General features: G+C 50.5%; 6 protein-coding genes across 6 annotated transcripts; all 6 read right to left on the reverse strand.

Moving 5' to 3' along the window:
• Positions 1–1,431: 1,431 nt before the first annotated feature.
• TEOVI_000613300 (cell cycle sequence binding phosphoprotein (RBP33), putative) lies at positions 1,432–3,654 on the reverse strand (the record flags this gene model as incomplete). The annotated part of the gene is made up of 1 exon (XM_067223680.1): positions 1,432–3,654. One exon carries the CDS (start codon positions 3,652–3,654, stop codon positions 1,432–1,434), a length of 2,223 nt encoding a protein of 740 aa, XP_067079781.1.
• An 847-nt stretch (positions 3,655–4,501) lies between these two features.
• Positions 4,502–5,155, reverse strand: TEOVI_000613400 (uncharacterized protein; the record flags this gene model as incomplete). The annotated part of the gene is made up of 1 exon (XM_067223681.1): positions 4,502–5,155. One exon carries the CDS (start codon positions 5,153–5,155, stop codon positions 4,502–4,504), a length of 654 nt encoding a protein of 217 aa, XP_067079782.1.
• Positions 5,156–5,714: 559 nt separating this feature from the next.
• TEOVI_000613500 (uncharacterized protein) lies at positions 5,715–6,344 on the reverse strand (the record flags this gene model as incomplete). The annotated part of the gene is made up of 1 exon (XM_067223682.1): positions 5,715–6,344. The coding sequence occupies one exon, from the start codon at positions 6,342–6,344 to the stop codon at positions 5,715–5,717; it is 630 nt and encodes a 209-aa protein (XP_067079783.1).
• A 1,000-nt stretch (positions 6,345–7,344) lies between these two features.
• TEOVI_000613600 (uncharacterized protein) lies at positions 7,345–8,052 on the reverse strand (the record flags this gene model as incomplete). Its single annotated transcript, XM_067223683.1, has 1 exon — positions 7,345–8,052. The coding sequence occupies one exon, from the start codon at positions 8,050–8,052 to the stop codon at positions 7,345–7,347; it is 708 nt and encodes a 235-aa protein (XP_067079784.1).
• Positions 8,053–8,629: 577 nt separating this feature from the next.
• Positions 8,630–11,527, reverse strand: TEOVI_000613700 (uncharacterized protein; the record flags this gene model as incomplete). The annotated part of the gene is made up of 1 exon (XM_067223684.1): positions 8,630–11,527. One exon carries the CDS (start codon positions 11,525–11,527, stop codon positions 8,630–8,632), a length of 2,898 nt encoding a protein of 965 aa, XP_067079785.1.
• A 1,216-nt stretch (positions 11,528–12,743) lies between these two features.
• TEOVI_000613800 (F-box-like, putative) lies at positions 12,744–14,807 on the reverse strand (the record flags this gene model as incomplete). The annotated part of the gene is made up of 1 exon (XM_067223685.1): positions 12,744–14,807. One exon carries the CDS (start codon positions 14,805–14,807, stop codon positions 12,744–12,746), a length of 2,064 nt encoding a protein of 687 aa, XP_067079786.1.
• Between the last annotated feature and the right edge of the window lie 1,246 nt (positions 14,808–16,053).

Here is a 16,053-nt window from a genome sequence, read left to right on the forward strand (position 1 = left end):
AAGTGAAGTGAGGGGGGGACGGGAAAGGAGGGGATAACAGAGGGAGGGAAGAGAAGTGAATTTATCCTTTTTTCTCTCCCTCTTTTACTTTGCTTCGCTTCGTTTCTTTTTGAGCCTTTCACTGGCTTCACGAATTGACTGAAATGACGGCGTACAGCCAAAAATGAAAGTGAAACGAGTGGCGAAAAAAAAAAACACCTACAAATAAAAGGAGAAAAAAGGTGAAAATGAAAAGACATTAAACAAAACGCATGTACAAACGCATACAGGGAGCATTGCAAGAAGAAAAAGGTGCAAAGAAAAAGAGAAATGAAAGATGATGAGTAAGCAAGTAAAAGAAAAAAGGGAAAGAGGGAAGATATCAATAAATTGTAAATAATAACAATAATAATATCAAGTACTCATAACGGCATTGGCGCATCGCGTTTCTTCCCCGTCTTTTTCTTACCTTTTTTTATATTCCTTTATTTTCTCTCCTGCTTTCCCTGTATGGCACCTTCATGTATTTGATGACGCTGTTGTTTTGTATGCTCATGGTGGGTCACATTCCTCCTTCCTTTTCTTTTTCCTCTCCTCTTTCTCTACTACTCTGAGAAATTGCGTGATTTTTATTACTCATCCATAAAAGAAAAAGGGAAAAAAGAGAACATTTTGTACACTTTCTTCTGCGACTTCTCGTTTGCCTGCTTGCTTGCAAAAGCAGCGAACCTTCATCAATCTTTTATCATCCACTTTCCTTTTTGAGCTACCTCAGCAGCTGGAGTTTCTCCACATATAAGCACAAACCTCTTTTCATTTGCCTTTTAATTTGTGTTACTTTCCTTCTTTTTCACCTTTCCCTCTTCAAACTCAGGCGTTGTAACCGACAACACCAAAGAAAAAAAAAAGAGGATGTTGATACTAACCGTAAGCCGCTGTTCAAAACTCAACTCCTCCACAACAGTCACATGAGTGAATGAAGCGATGAAGGTCAGGCCGTTAAAACAGCAAAAGGGGGGGAACGAATGAAGAAAAGGTAGGAAACAAACTGATTGTGGGAAGAAATAAATAATTAAAAGGGAGCAGAAGAAAAATAATGATAAAAGAAAACGGCAATCGCCATAACAAGGTAGTAGAAAAAGAAAAAGAAATGCCCGACACATTTCTTCCTTTTCCTTTCCCTTTTCATCCATTTTACTTTATTTTTCTTTTCCGTCTTTTTTTTTTTTACTCCCTTGAACCAACAACACCGCTCCACACATACACACGCCTTCCTTTCCTCCTCTCCAACTCGTCCCGCTAGCACCACCGCTTCAACGCACAAAAAAAGATAAATCACAAGACACATAACATTCACTACTATCAGTACTACTACCACACATAGGCATTAGAAGGAATAATGTGGAAGGAAAAGAAAAGAAAAGGAAAGGAAAAATGTCTGCTCACCCACTTCTAACTGCTGCTGCGCTTTGCCTGCTTCTGCCTTTGAAAGCCACGCTGGCAGCCGCGGCGTTTGCCGCCTCCGTTAGGGCCGCTAGCGCCATTTCCCCCTTCATGCCTCTTGACTGCGTCCGCAACATCACTCAGAACAGAAACGTCGTCCCCGATGCCGTCGCTGTCGTCTCCATTGTTATTGTTGCTGTTTTTAATGCTACCCCGCCTGCCACCACCACTACCACCTGTTGGCATGCTGTTTTTGACACGTGGGTTTGTGTTCTCCATCCAAATACGAACGCGGAATGTGCGGTACAGCTCTCGCACGAGTGGTCGGAAATCCACACTGTGCTCGCTGTTGAAGTAGAAACTCACTTTTTCCATGTCAAACTGATACTCGCAGTCCAGCAAATTTATCCTTATGCCCATGTCGTCGCACACCTTCCGGCATGTCTCGAGCGCAATTCGCTCTGCTCGCTGCATTGTGTGGTGAATATAGTCGATCTCCTCCGTCGTGGCGACCCCCAGCACGCGGCCCTTCTCCAATTTGATTTTATCAGAATTCACATTGCAGCCATCCATGCAGCAAACAGCAGCGTTACCATCAGGTTTACACTTCACGGTTTGCACGACGAGCCCGCAGTCCCTCCCCCGGTCCCCGTCCACAATGACGTACTGCCCGGGGAATATATCAATCCGGCACTCATACTTGCGTATGCGACCGCGCTTGAACTCCACAAAAGCGAGAAAACTCTCAACTTCTTCACTCCCCGGTGGAAGTTGGAGCTCCGACGGACGGTGAGGAGGGCCACGAATTATCTCGTCGCCCCCTTGCCCAAGCACACCACCACCAACGCCGTTATTGCTGCTGCCGGTGTGGTTGCCGCGGCTGCCGTCCACTAGGGCGGCGCCGGAGTCGGCGGACGTGTCGTACGCTGGCAAAGAATCATCGCCCATATCGAGCAAAGGAGCATTGGAGTTGTTATACGCTGCCCCCGCAGCAGGGCCACCACCGTTAATGTATGGCGCCATTTGGTTCGAAGGAAGCATTCCCGAATCAAACGGCCGCTGACCTTGTACAGCCGGTGCATGTGGTTGCTGCCGGTGCCGTCGCTGATTTTTCTGATTTTGTTGTTTCTGGCTGGGGCTGGGGTGGGGTTGATGCATCGCCCCCACAGTAACGGTGGGACACCCCGTCTCCATTAGGTTGCCGCCGTCACCATTGGATCCAGGCATCTGTGGGGGAAACCAAATAGCACGGTCGTTATATCTGCCGGGAGCCGAAGGACCTGGAAAGTACGGCATATCGCCCCCATTGGGCTGAAATTGTTGGTGCTGAGGCTGAGCTTGCAGCGGGGGCGCGTGTAGTGGGTCGAGCAGAACGTCGTTGGGCATGCCATGAAAAGGCACACCTCCATTCGTTGTAGGAGGAGACAACAAGTCACGAGATTGAGTGATGTTTGTTATGCTCTCCTCTAAGGTCGCAACTACACGATCCAGGATAGCAACCGCGGGTGAACCCTGCGGCGAAGAATGCATCGTTTGCATTAACAACAGTGTTGCCATAATCTTACTCTCACCTAACCTGGACAAAAGCTGATCCAGCATGCCATCACCGCGCGGAAGTGCGGGGGTGGATGGAACACCAGCCTCGTTCACGCGGTCCACCTTCGGCAGTGACGCGGGTCCAAGTTGAACTGGAATGTTGGGTTGTTGGTGGTGAAGTACCTGATGGGGCAAACGCTGCCCTACGTCAGGAATATACCGGGATCCCAGTGGGGCAAAGGCCTCATTTGACGCAGTTCCAGAGGGCACTGGACTAATCGACGGCTCCACACCCACGCGGACATAGTTCACGTTGTTGTTGCCGTTGCTGACATCACTGCTGCTGTTTTGGTTGACTCCACCAGTTCTGTCTATACCTCCATTCATACCCAAGTTAACAACAGCAACACCCCCGGCTTCCTTGTAATCCACCTCTCCTCTGCTGCCCGGTAGCCCCGAGATGTCCTTATCGCCGTTATTCGGAGTGCTGCTGCAGATGCTGGTGGTGGTGGCGACATCGACAGAGTTGTCTGGGGTGTGCGGCTGAAGGGCATTAGACAACTGTTGCCGCTGACGGCGTAGGTCCGGATGCTGTTGATGCTGCTCGCTTCCCCAAAGAGCTGATCCTCCACCGCCCTGGGAAGAAATCTCCGGACCCACAAAAAAGCCGTCGAGAATATCAGCGCTTCCACTCATCTCCGGAAACTTCCTCTGTACACAGTACCCTTCCTCCTTACTTCGCTTGTGTTTACCTCCCTACCTTGTTTCGCCGTCGTTATTCTAATTATTCTCTGTCCTTGATTTAGGTGGGGATTATGTGTGCTTTGTTTTACTTAATCTATGGGATTTCGTGTGATTGGGACCTCTCGCTTCTTATATCTTCTTCCCTGTCACACTTTCGTTCTTCTCTCTTTTCCCTGCTTCTGTCGCAGCCCGCTTGGTTCCTTCTTTCCTCTTTAAAAAAAAAAAAATTGCACTTCGTTCTTGTCCTCGGTTCCTTCGCTAACTCAATCTCACCCTTTTCCTCGTCTCTTTCTGCTCCTTTGATATTTCTTCAGGCTATTCTCTGCCCAACTGTAACGGAAAGGTGGGTGTGATAGTAAAACCGAAGAAAGGAGAAGGGGGAGAAAAGCAGTCACTGGCCACCGGCACCGGTATCCACCTCCTCATGAATAGTGTTAAAATCAATACATGTAGCAGCAAAGTGTGTGGAAACAAAAAAAAGTGGGTGAGAGGAGGAAGGCTTCACATCCAGATGAGTGTGACCCCGCCACCCCACCTCCCCCTTTCATATCACCTTCGGTCCAAGTGGCACGGCTACTACAACGACCGCCGTGGCACCGCATGGCCAAGGGCAAACCAATTCAGATTCGCAATACACCTCCCCTCCCCCCCCCCTGTGAGATAACCTCAATCTTGACATATCCCCAAACCGAACAGCACTGCACCAAAATGTAAGGAGGTGAGAAGAACCGAACGTTAGGCACACGCATATATACACATGCCTTTCGGTATTGCGCTTACTTACACCACATGTCACAGCCTACTCTAACATGTACTGACACAGGCAGTAGGTCCCCCAGCATGCGCCAATGCCAACAACTGAAGCAACACTGTACAAAACACGGCGGCGGGCCCCTCGCTCCGACGGTGTCTCTCGCCGATAGTAGTAATCATCAGCTTCCTTTGATGTCTTGAGTATATTTTTATCGTAATTCTGCCGATGTTGCAGTTGTGAAACCTTCAGCCGCGGGGACTTGACATGAAGAGCCGTCGGGGAGAGATCATCACCCGTAAAATAACTGCGTGCTTGCCGAGCCGCTGCGCGTTCGGGTTCACGCCCGAACAGATCGTCCTGTGCTGCCTTCTTCAATTCATCCTGACTCTCTTCACCAAAGTTGCGGTCGTATTTGCTACCAAATAATATCTGTTGTTGTCGAAAAGGCATGCGATTCTCTATTTCGCTGCTAAGTTTCTCAAAGCTACGGTCAAACTTCCCACTAGGGGTATGCGCCGGATTTGGTTTAATCGTTTGGGGGCGCAGCACCCTACACGAGGGACGAAGGGCCCCCGAAGTAGAGGAACTGTAGACGCGATAACTCACATGAGGAAAAGCCATGCAGCTGTTACGATTTTTGTACGGACCACGAGCAGCATATGAACCATTACGCACAACCACCCTAACAACTACAGACATCTAACGCCAATTTGCGCGCCCGATGTACCACGCATGTAACATCAGCACGCGTGTGGGCGAGAGCAAGGAAAGAAAGAAGTGGAACAGAGCAAAACTGAACAGTAGCGTGGGTTGTAGTAAGAAAGTGCGCCGTCATGCCGGCTCCTTCTCCCATAGCCAGCAGCAGTGTGGCGTACAAATGTTTAACGTTTATTCGTCAATTTATCGGGGCCTCCCTATATGGGTCCCCTACAGTCACTGCGCTTAAGCCAACTCTTAAAAACAACAACCGGTAGACAAATAAATAGGTAATGATGATAACGTTTGTATGTACATTGAATAGAAACCTCACGGCGCAACACTAACTGCTGAGGTTCGGAGGAAGCCATATATGGAAAACGGCGAGACGAAGCACTGAAAAAAAAAGAAAATGGGCCTCAGAACGCGCCCAATCATCTCCACGATCCTCTATCTCATACCAAATGAAAAAATAAAGGAACTATAGAGCCCTCGCCAACGCATCCTCCCTTATCATAAAAAAATGAAGAACGGTCATGCATGGGTATATGGTTTCCTACCGTTAATGAAAGAAGAAAAAAAAGAAGAACAAAAAAAATACGCATCCAAAGACAGACACAAATAACATCACTGTTTTTGCGAAGAGCTGGACGCGCTGCCGGCGCCGCTGACGGCGCTGATACCTGTACAGTTGCGCGGGAGACATGGCGCTAATCCTTGCTGCCTCCTTTGACCCTTCAGCCGCTGCTTTCTCTACGTCTTGTAGGAAACGCTTGAATTCCTCCGGTGGCATTGCCCGCCGCATCAGGTCGATCGCTTTCGCCAGATCGTCTGCCGCCGATTGCTGATACTTCTGCGCCAGCTCCCGCTGTTGTTCTTCCAACCGCGCCGCCAGCTCCCTGCGTTCCAAGCCAGGAATTGTGTCAGGCAGTTTATTGGGGTCAAAATGGAAGGATCGGTTTTCGCGCGGCACCCCGCCTCCATGCCAGTCGTTTCCTTTCGCTTCGTCTGTGTCGCTACTAAGATTAATACTGTTACTACCGTCTTTGCCAGAGAAATCCGTTTTGGCACCGGATGTGGGGCCTGTGGTCGAACCAAATTGACTCTGCGTTCGTTGTGTACGATGCCGCGGAGCGAACAATAAGGCCGCAACTTTGTGGGATGTACGGCGGTGACAGATGGTGGAGGGCATTCCTGTGAAAAGATAAATAAATTTATACCAGCGTGCTCAATGTACGCACAATGAGTAGCAGTCGAAAAAAGATGCGCCCCGCACACCCTTCGTCCTCGCCACCTGCCCTGCGGTTGAAGTCCGAAACTCCCCAGGAAGCACACTCGCACCTTTATTCCAGCCAGTATCTGACTGCCTAAGCGTATGTACAAAAAGAAAGCAAGGAAAAGTATTGCGGGGAGACAATTGAGCTGTACGGTTGCAATGACTGTGCCAGTACTTAAGCACGAGTCTGCACTGCAGAATCGTGCATCGTTACCGAAGCACAAAATACCCGAAGGGACCAGTGCAATAAGGAAGAACGGGGCAATGTCACAGACATAGTAACGGGGCATAAGTCGTAATGCCACGTCGCAAAAAGTCCGTGCACACCACAAAGAACACGCTGCGGTGTCTATAGCCTTCACAACATGTCGTAAGGTCAGAAAAAGTTTTCTGCGGCCTATCGTGTCTTTAGGCTGCCGCTTTTCACCGCCGCTAGAAGATGCGCCCACGCGAAAGTACCAACGTCTCTTGCATGAACACATCACAAACGAGGTACAGGACACATGTTTCCACAGCGCAGTAACAGTGGGATTGGAAAGAGTAGACGAAGTAATCACCTCTCATGTCCTCTTACTTTAAACCCACACCTCGGCTGTTGGGGTGTGGGCCGCGGTTGCAACAGGGGGTATGGTTTATGTGCAGGTCACCGTACTGGTGGGTAAATGAAGGCCAACGAATGCAGTAAACATACCTGAAACAGCAACAACACGGATGCAGGCAGGAACCACAAATGCACCAAAAAGTAAGGAAGAAGGCCACGCACAAACACACGCTACGAAAGGTAACGGCGAGCAACGAATACCAACTGCAGCCACGAGAGCGTGTCGTAAAAATTATCCCCTACTCTGCCGTTTTATGAGTGTGCGGGCAGTGATTCCCGTGTTCGAGGCCAGACGGTGCCAATATTGTACGTTTCTTACGATTTGAGAAACTGGTAAGAGCGTTTCCGCGACAGCCGCGAACAATCTTGATGACTCTTTCCGGCTGTAGTTGGGGGAAGGGGGACACCCGAGCCGGCGGGAGGTAGCGGTGCGGGGGTTGGTGCCGTGGAGTCTCCTGCTGATTCACGTGGCGCTTTGAAGTTCGGTGCTGTCGGGTCTACTGCTGAATCAGATAATTCTGTGGGGGTTGGCGACGTTGAGTCAAAAGCTGAATCAGACGACGTTGCAGAGGCCGATCCCTGACGGGTAGATGTGGGGGTCATCAGCGCTTCCGGCTTCTTGACCCACTTCGACACGTGCTGTCCCAAGAGCTCCTGCAGCCCCAGCGACTGATCATTAGCACAAGCCATCTCACCGTCTTGCCCACTGGAAAGTAGCGAGTAGCGGTAAATCACTCTGCTCGCGGAATCTTGGGTCCACGGCGCAGGTTGCACTTCGTTGTCGGGCATATTCAAACGGGAGTCATCGCTGATCTCACGAAGCAGCGTCGTTTCAGCGTCGTCAAAGAAGTCACCGCTGTCTCCACTGCCAGGCCCACTCCCCTTGAGAAAATCTACCGCTTTGTTCCGAAGCTTCTTAATGGAGAGTTCCCGCTCCGGGCTGCCTTCTCGCGCTATTTCTTCACGTAGGGCTCTCAAACGTCGACGCCATCCCGACTCGTCGCGCCTAGACACAGACGCCATAGAGGAGCGAACAATACTTTTGCAATGATGGATATGCTCACTGATCCGGTGAGCTGACACTAAGTGGTTGCGCAAAACAACCCTTTCACTTTAAGGGACCGTTACGCCTATTTTCAGTTGTACTTACCACGCTTGTTCGAAGCGCAAAAACGAATAAAGACAAAGGGCAATGAGAAGGAAGGAAAACCAAACAGACCGACGATGCCGAACACACTGATCACAACCCACAGCAAAGTAGGGGGCCCATCGATGCAAGGACTGGACACGACCGCCCTGCGACCCCACCTTTCATATAACATCATACCGCTACTCACACATTCAAGAACAAAAACACAACTCAATAAAACAGGCTATCAGGTGTTGGCTAGCATCCTTCTAGTGCAAAGAAGAACAATTGTACACAAACCCTCATTCTGGGCATATCACACTTTCACACATAACTGTCCTTTCATTTTTCCCAGTTAGTTACCTCGTCCCTTTCACGGAGTTGACAGCGTCGCGCACGTCTCGACGTGTGACCCTCAGCTGCCTTACTTCCTCCGGAGCGCGGTCGCCCGTAGAAGTGCACAAATCGGCTTCAGTTCGGTCTCACCCCCGCACGGTTGGGACCCCTCAACCGCAAATGTAATGGCGGTCCAGCAGTAACCGGCCCACTTGAGCCTCCCCCCTTGATGCCGCGCCCTCCAGGTCCCACGCGCAATCCAGGAGCTGGTCTTGTGCATTGACGCTCGTATTGGTCCACAGCGGTCCGCAGTCTGCAATCAATCGCGGCTAGAGAGAGCTCCCGTTCCTGCAGCAATTGCGCCACAGATCTTTGCACACCCTGCTGCCCGTCTGACGGTAACACAAAAGGGTATTGAGCCACAGAGTGGGAACCGCCCTGACTAGGAATCAGCGGATAGCACTCCTGAAGGGCCCGCATAAAGGGGGTTTTATTGCAGTTGTCACATCCCACGACACCAGTGAAGGGAGACAGCAGCTGTCGATAGCGGTCCAGCAGCGAAGGCCGGTCACTCACCAGACTCAGTAACTGATGGGACGCGAATACCTCGCACCAGTAGGACCAGAATCCGATCTCTGATTGAGCGGCGTGAAGCCGGGTTTTCTCCAATTTCGCTGCAGCCGCCTTCTCATCCAAATCTCTCTGTCGCCCCAGAGGCACCTTCCCAACCTTAGAACTGAGCGCGTTAATGGAAGGGGGTGAAGCAACTGCAGCATCCGGTGGAAAGGCAGTGGGAGCACCGTGCGGATGGCGCAACTCTGTCTCGTCATCACCCGTGTGTGCCGACACTAAATCAGCAGGGGTATTGCGGAACAATGCGCGAGCGAAGTCGAACCACACGTTCATCACTGGTGGAGGAAGTAGTGCCACCTCCGTTACACATTGTTCTGGCGGAAGTGATCCACAAGTAAAACTGGGCTTACTGGTGTCTACGCTCACAGGCAACCGCCACTCACAAGGCCAGGTATGGGTCTCATCAGCGTCTACACACGGCTCCGCAGCCTTCACCACCTCACAATCGTTGAGAATCTCCATCCATTGAGGCGCCAGTGGGTATTCAGTGAACTCTCGTGCAGCATCACTTTCACGCGCTGCCGCCTGCATGCACTGAATGGGGATTTCGCCCTGGTAGCTGTGAAATGGTGTGCTCACAGATGGCAGAAGTGAAAGGGCATTGAGATTGTGGAACAGCATCCCTTGTAGCAGCCAATATAAAGAGAAGGACTGCCGCCCCCGTGAACTTATTGAACCGTCAGCGGCGTCGCAGAGCTTGCGGAGCCGCGGGCACGCGTACTTGTCAAGTACGTCTCGTGCGCGAAGACAGGATATGACGGCAGTACTGTAAATATTAGGTGGACGCTGATGCTTCTCTGACGGTGCAGGTAGATCCTTCATCTCTAATAATTCGAGGAAAACAGAGAAGAGTAGTCCCGTCGTTATCTGTTCAAGCACCAACAAATCGCTCTCTTGTTCATCCTCAACGCTTTTTTCTTTGTAGAGTAAGGGCTCAACTGCCATCCACGCATCGTAAATATCACCACCAGGAGGCAGACATATTTTTCCGGACCCCCGCAAATCTTCCGACATGTTCACAATGGAACCGATGAAACCCCGAAGCAGCTGATTTGCTTTGGTAGTACCGCGTCGGTCGCAGAAAGCCAACACAGAGGCATGAAGCAACACGGCGTAGACATTCCTCCGCTCTAAAACCCTCAGCGACGACAGAACATGAACACAAACAACCAAACTATGGTGAGCTAGTTCACCTATGGTACCATTTGCTCTATCGTGATGCTCCCTCTCGCCTGAAGAAGCGGACCCCGGAAAGCAGCCCCCATCGCTTTTCCTCGTCGAGGATTTGGAAGTACTTGGTAATTCCACAATAGAGTAAAACAAGCCCACGGCGAGATGCAATTGATGCTGTGCTATGTGGTAAGCGACTGCAATAGCCTCCCTCGGTTTCAGAGACACAACGTCATGCGGCAGAATCAGTGGCGCAGCACATAGGTGAGCCGACGCTAGCATGTTAACAAGTTGCAGCAAACAAACACTAAGCCAGCAGCCCTGCAGAAGCCCCTCCGCACTACAAACAGGGCAGTTGGTGGTGAGCAGTTCGACATCACTGAGTGTGGCGAATGAGTTTTCAGATGCTGGAGGATCATCAGCACCAACGCCATCAACTTCAGTGCTCTGAGAACCGCCCCTGAAGGCGCTCGTCGATAACTCGAGAAAGTGTGAAAACCCCGTTCCACCATCCTCTCCTTCTCGCTGATCCGAATGGAACCGGCCACTCTGGATAGCACGGACAAGCTGCAACAGCGGCAGTCGATGGTTGAAGCCCTTGCCACTTTTTTTGCGTGGGCAATGACTAGCATGACGAGGGAGCGGCGCATGGTACCGCCCATTGGCTCGAAGCAAAGCAAGTAAAGAGTTTTCTTCGGTTACGTTTAATTCACCCCAAGCTCTATTGTCCGCAACCAACTTACACCGCACATCTGTAGCCCCTCTGCATGGTGATGTAGAAACTCCACCTCCCGAATCGTTTCCCCTAAATGCCGTAGCGCCGAAATGGGGACGCAAGGGCCTCCTCAGGGGGCCACAGCAGTAACTTTCTATATAATTTTCCACCTCCGCTAAGCTCCTTGCGCGTTCGACGCCGCCGTACAGGGACTCCCAAATGGCCCATCGTATACATTGTTGCTGCCGGGGAAGAAAACAAGAGCATCTGTTCGACTCCACAAACTGAGCCAACTCTACGCTCCGCTGTAGGGATGTCTCAAGTGGAATTTCGATATCCCTATGGCAAATCCACAGAAAATTCACGAAACGAGTAACGGGGTCAACACCAATGGAAGAAAAAGGTCCTGACGGAGCCCCTCCACATTCTGCACGAGGTGATCTCAGGGGTGGAAGCCCTGTTGCCCTTCGCTGTGGGCTGTGATGCTGAGCCTCCTTATCCCCTACGCTGTCCATCAGGTGTCCAAACCGCTAGTGGATGGACACTTTCACGTTTCGAATCAAGCAACGGGGAAAAGGGACAAGTGAAAACCATCAAAAACGCTTTGCAGACTAACCCTCTGAAACACCAGGTGGTAAAAAAAAAAAAAAGCAGCAGTTTGGATACCTTCAGAAGCTACATCACTGCTTAGCAATGACGCAGGATACGAAGAATCGTGGCTTCTGCGCCCGAGTAGGCCATCAATGACAAGTTATGATACACCACGTAGCCTGCCAAACATTGCACCAGTATGCCTCCCTTTTTGGTTCCGGTATACTCTCGTTAGAAGAGGCAAACATCATAGAAGTGAAAGTGTTTCGTCACACTGAAGCAACGGGGCACTCCCTAACATAAATCATACGCCGCAATAACCTACAGCCCACAGTATTACGTTAAGTTTCTTCCCATACCGCTCTTTGATGCCGACCCCCACAGCACCAGTCAGACCTTGCATTCAATGCCCCAATCTGGTGCCACGTTTAAGCGAGCCTCCTTCAGTAGTGGAGATATTGCAACGCAACCTTGCCGGTGTCTTCTGCCAGTCGGTTGGATGATTGTTCCTCACATCATCACTCCGGGTTTGGTACCTGCTTAAAGTTTGTGCATATCTAAACGGGTCCAACGTTGACCTTAGAGTTCTGCCGCACTATTACCAAAGACAATCAACTACATTTCCCCTCATTGTGAAGGACCCTTCGTGGGATGCAAGAAAGGCGATGAGAAATAGAAAGAAAAGCGGTGTGATACGACGCGACATCAGTAAGTGAAGTAAAACGGTCAACTGCGACAGAAAAGCGAGCAAATGACGAGCATGACCACAGTGAGGTAAAAAACAAAAAAAGAAAACCCTCGATTTCGTCAGGTACAGAAACATCGTTATCTCTACGAGCTTTATATCACTAAACTTTAGTGGAACACCGCAACAATAAGTACGAAAACATATAATATGATGCAACATTAACAACAAAGGTAATGCCAAACATTAACTACACCCGACAATAACAACAATCATAATGGATGGCTCCTTTTTCATTCGTATCACACTTACCAATGGGGAGAAAAACTCGGTTGAGTAAAGGTATCAAAAAATAGAAGGTAGATAAATAAATTGTCAAAAAAAAAATGCTAGCCGTGCGCACAATGTTGGGGGTTTAGGAAAAAAGGGGCCGTTCGCCCCTCAGTTTGATAAGACTACAGCCCACATGAGTACTCCAGCCTGCTTACATACAACGGGATACTCGTTGTTGAGGAAAAGATTTTCACAAAATAATTTTGTATCACCCATCCCCAATCGTTATCAAAATCTTCATCGTCGCCATCATGAACCGTCCCCCCACTTGAACTCTCCTTTCCTTCCCCGGCACCTTCCCCAGCTGTTGCAACGCGTTCGGTGTCGTGTGGATGGTGTAACCGTTCCGCAGCGGATGCAAGGCGCTGAAGAGTGGCATTGGGCTCAGACATAAATGCTCGAATTGCGGCAGCCTCCGCCGCGGAAGTTCCGGCCCTTATGCCCCTCCCTCCGTTGTGCGTCTGAGCATCCATTGCACGACCAGTGGCTGGTGCATTTGGGGAAGCAGATTGGGTGGAAGAGAGGGAACAGGCGGAGCGAGAGCGGCGTTGTACTTTCAGCGGAGGGAAACTGTTAAGAACAAGTTCTGTCCCACCGCGCTGCAGCTGATACATAACCGGAGGCATTACCGGAGCAGAAGCTGCACCTTCGCCGCTACTACCGCCGGGACGATGTACCTGACAACCACCATCGCGGGTGTAAGTGGCGGGGTATACAAACAGACTGTTGTCAGCATTAAAACATGCTGGGTGTGTGTTTCCGGTTTTCCGAAAGCACACGAACCATGTGCCTTCAATGAGTTCTTGCATCGCTATCTTCTGGCGGCATGAATCGCGCAAAGACATATAGTAAGCAAATTTCCATGACACTGGAAGCTGTAGCAAGTCTTCGTCGCTATCATCTTCATCATCGTAGTATTTAGCTGTTTTCTTCGCAAACACGTACGTGCGCGCCTTCCTCCGGGCACGGAGTTGTGCGCTGAGAGACCGAACAACGGCCATCCCTCTGTGAAAGTCGTCGACAGAGCCTCCATGTTCTCTTTTGCTGTCCTTACCACACCCGGAACTGCAAAAAACATGCTGGCTGACCGCAGTGTCACACACTTTTTGTAAACGGCTCCCCTCACAGCACCCGGTCGTGGACGGGAACCGAAAAGGCGCTTCGACAGATTCCACGTTTTGTGGGGTGTTGGTATGGCTGAGTAATGGGCGAGCGGGGCAATATGGCTGCTTATGCTGAAACTTCGACGAACCACCGGTCTTACGGAGTCGACTCAGTTCTTGTTGCTGTCGTTCGAGGGTCATCTGCCACCAATAAAGCCCTTTCTTTTCCGCTGCAACACACGAGGAAGTAGATGTGATCCCCTCCGTTTCCCCAGGCGTGGTGTAACGTCCCGAAAAAGGAAGAACCGTGAACAGGGGTGCTCTTGCTCCCGTTGTGTTCACAATAGCATCGTACGTAGCCGTACTCGATGGTGTGCATCCCCACACCTGCTGATGCCGTCGTCCCGTTGGATCCCCTGTATCCTGATCAATTGCATCACGGAATAGCACCGTCGCAGCAAAATAGGTTTCGCAGTCGGCCTCACCGTCCTCCATGTGCGGCACCATGTTGTTAATGGTTCCCCAGCTGAAATATTCATGTGCAAACGCTTGTTGCACACAAATCGACTCCAAGTCTTCCTGTCGGCATACCTCCTCCACAGACGGCCATTCACGCACCACGCGCGAGAGCCCCTGCTTGTTTTTCCATAGCGAAAGGCATACGGACCTCCAGGCGGTACGATCGGACCTTACAGCGGCAGAGAAGAAAAACCGGCATACTTCCAATACCCTGCAGAGATCCTCGGGATGCAAAAAAGTGAACACCTCGTCAAGGAGTGACACTGGAAGTGAAAGAACGCTGCTGCAACGCCAAGCAGCGCTGACAGGGTGAACGTAGCTCCGCTCGCAGCAAATGTCCCTTCGGAGTATTTGCTTACTCCAACACCCGTGAGTCTCACAGATGTTTGAACCTTTTGGCAGGGAGGTGTTGCCATTCATGGAACCGTTGAAAGCGCCCCCGACGTCGTCAACGCATTCCCAGGCGTACCTCCCGCCATGATTACCATCCGTTGTGGTGGTGTCGTTACCCGAAGATGCCGCGGCGCTGTCGTCACCAGACGACACCGCTGCTCCACCACCCATGATGGTTGCAGTGTCGAGATGTATATGTGAGTGCGATTAGCCTGGGCTGTTCCACCCTTCACCTCTCCACACGTCTGAATAAACCGTGCAGCGCCGACTCTCGTATTTGCCCTCCTCCCCTTCACCAGCAAAAATGCTGTACGGTAAAATGCGACCTCCAGCGTGCGATTGCCCTCCCCTTCCTTTCACCAAGCGCACAGGCACGCCTCGTCAAGCTCGTTCCACACTGAAGGAATATATATATAATCCAACTCCTTTCGCCCAATTTGACTCTGAAGTATTTTTCGTGTAATCAATCAGGAAATATCAGAAGGCTACACCGCTAAGATGCGAAAGACAAGAGCACAGATATACAAATGAAAATATTTGTATGTGCTGAACCCACCCCTACGTTTGTAGCGTAAAATACAGCACCGATGATATGTCTAGTTGTTGGTGCACAATAAAACACGTTGCTAACGATCGATAATGTGAAAGGAAAAAGAGACACCGATAGGACAGAAGTCGAATCAGTAGAGGTTTAAACGGTCCTTTGAACGGCACCCCTAGCTGTTATTATCTATTTTACTGCTCCTTCACACCAGCCCCATTCTGGAGATGGCCCTCCCCACTTACCTACATCGCACAGCTTTGCACGCAAACACCAAGCTTACTGGCCAGAAAGACTTCCAGCTCGTTATATCGAGAAGGAGGGTATCGGGGATACTTTTCTCAGCACATAATGACTCCAACACCTCGCATACAAGCACACACGGCAGACCCTCCTCCACTACCACCGAGAGCTGCAGTGTCGGGTCATCATTGGCACCATCAGTGTCAACTGCTTACTCTCTCCCCACCGAGAAGTCGGAGGGGTACTCAGTCCCTTCACCTCTGCCTTTCTCACCTATCAAATTATATTTGGAACATCAACTCCCTGTCCTACGTTGTAACGGGGTGAACCGCGAAGCCTTATCCTGAGCACACCGGCAACTGCATCGTACATGATGTCGTTTCATATCCCAAGGTCCACTTTCCAGCCGCATGCATTCAGCGCCAGTCCGGAGGCCCGTAAGCGCCTCACACCCTTCAATGGAAAGAAGACTCAAAGACTCCCGACGGGCCACTGTTGAAGCCCATACACAAACTCCCTTACACGCTGCCAACTATCTACCAACTAGAAAACCTCTGTCTCCGTTTGCGTAATCTTTCCCCTGTTGTGAATGAGAACGTGAAAGCAGCCCTTGTCCCGCAAAAAAAAAAAAAA

The sequence above is a fragment of the Trypanosoma equiperdum genome, assembly GCF_001457755.1.
Source record: "Trypanosoma equiperdum strain OVI genome assembly, contig: ctg_1929, whole genome shotgun sequence".
Lineage (NCBI taxonomy): Eukaryota > Euglenozoa > Kinetoplastea > Trypanosomatida > Trypanosomatidae > Trypanosoma > Trypanosoma equiperdum.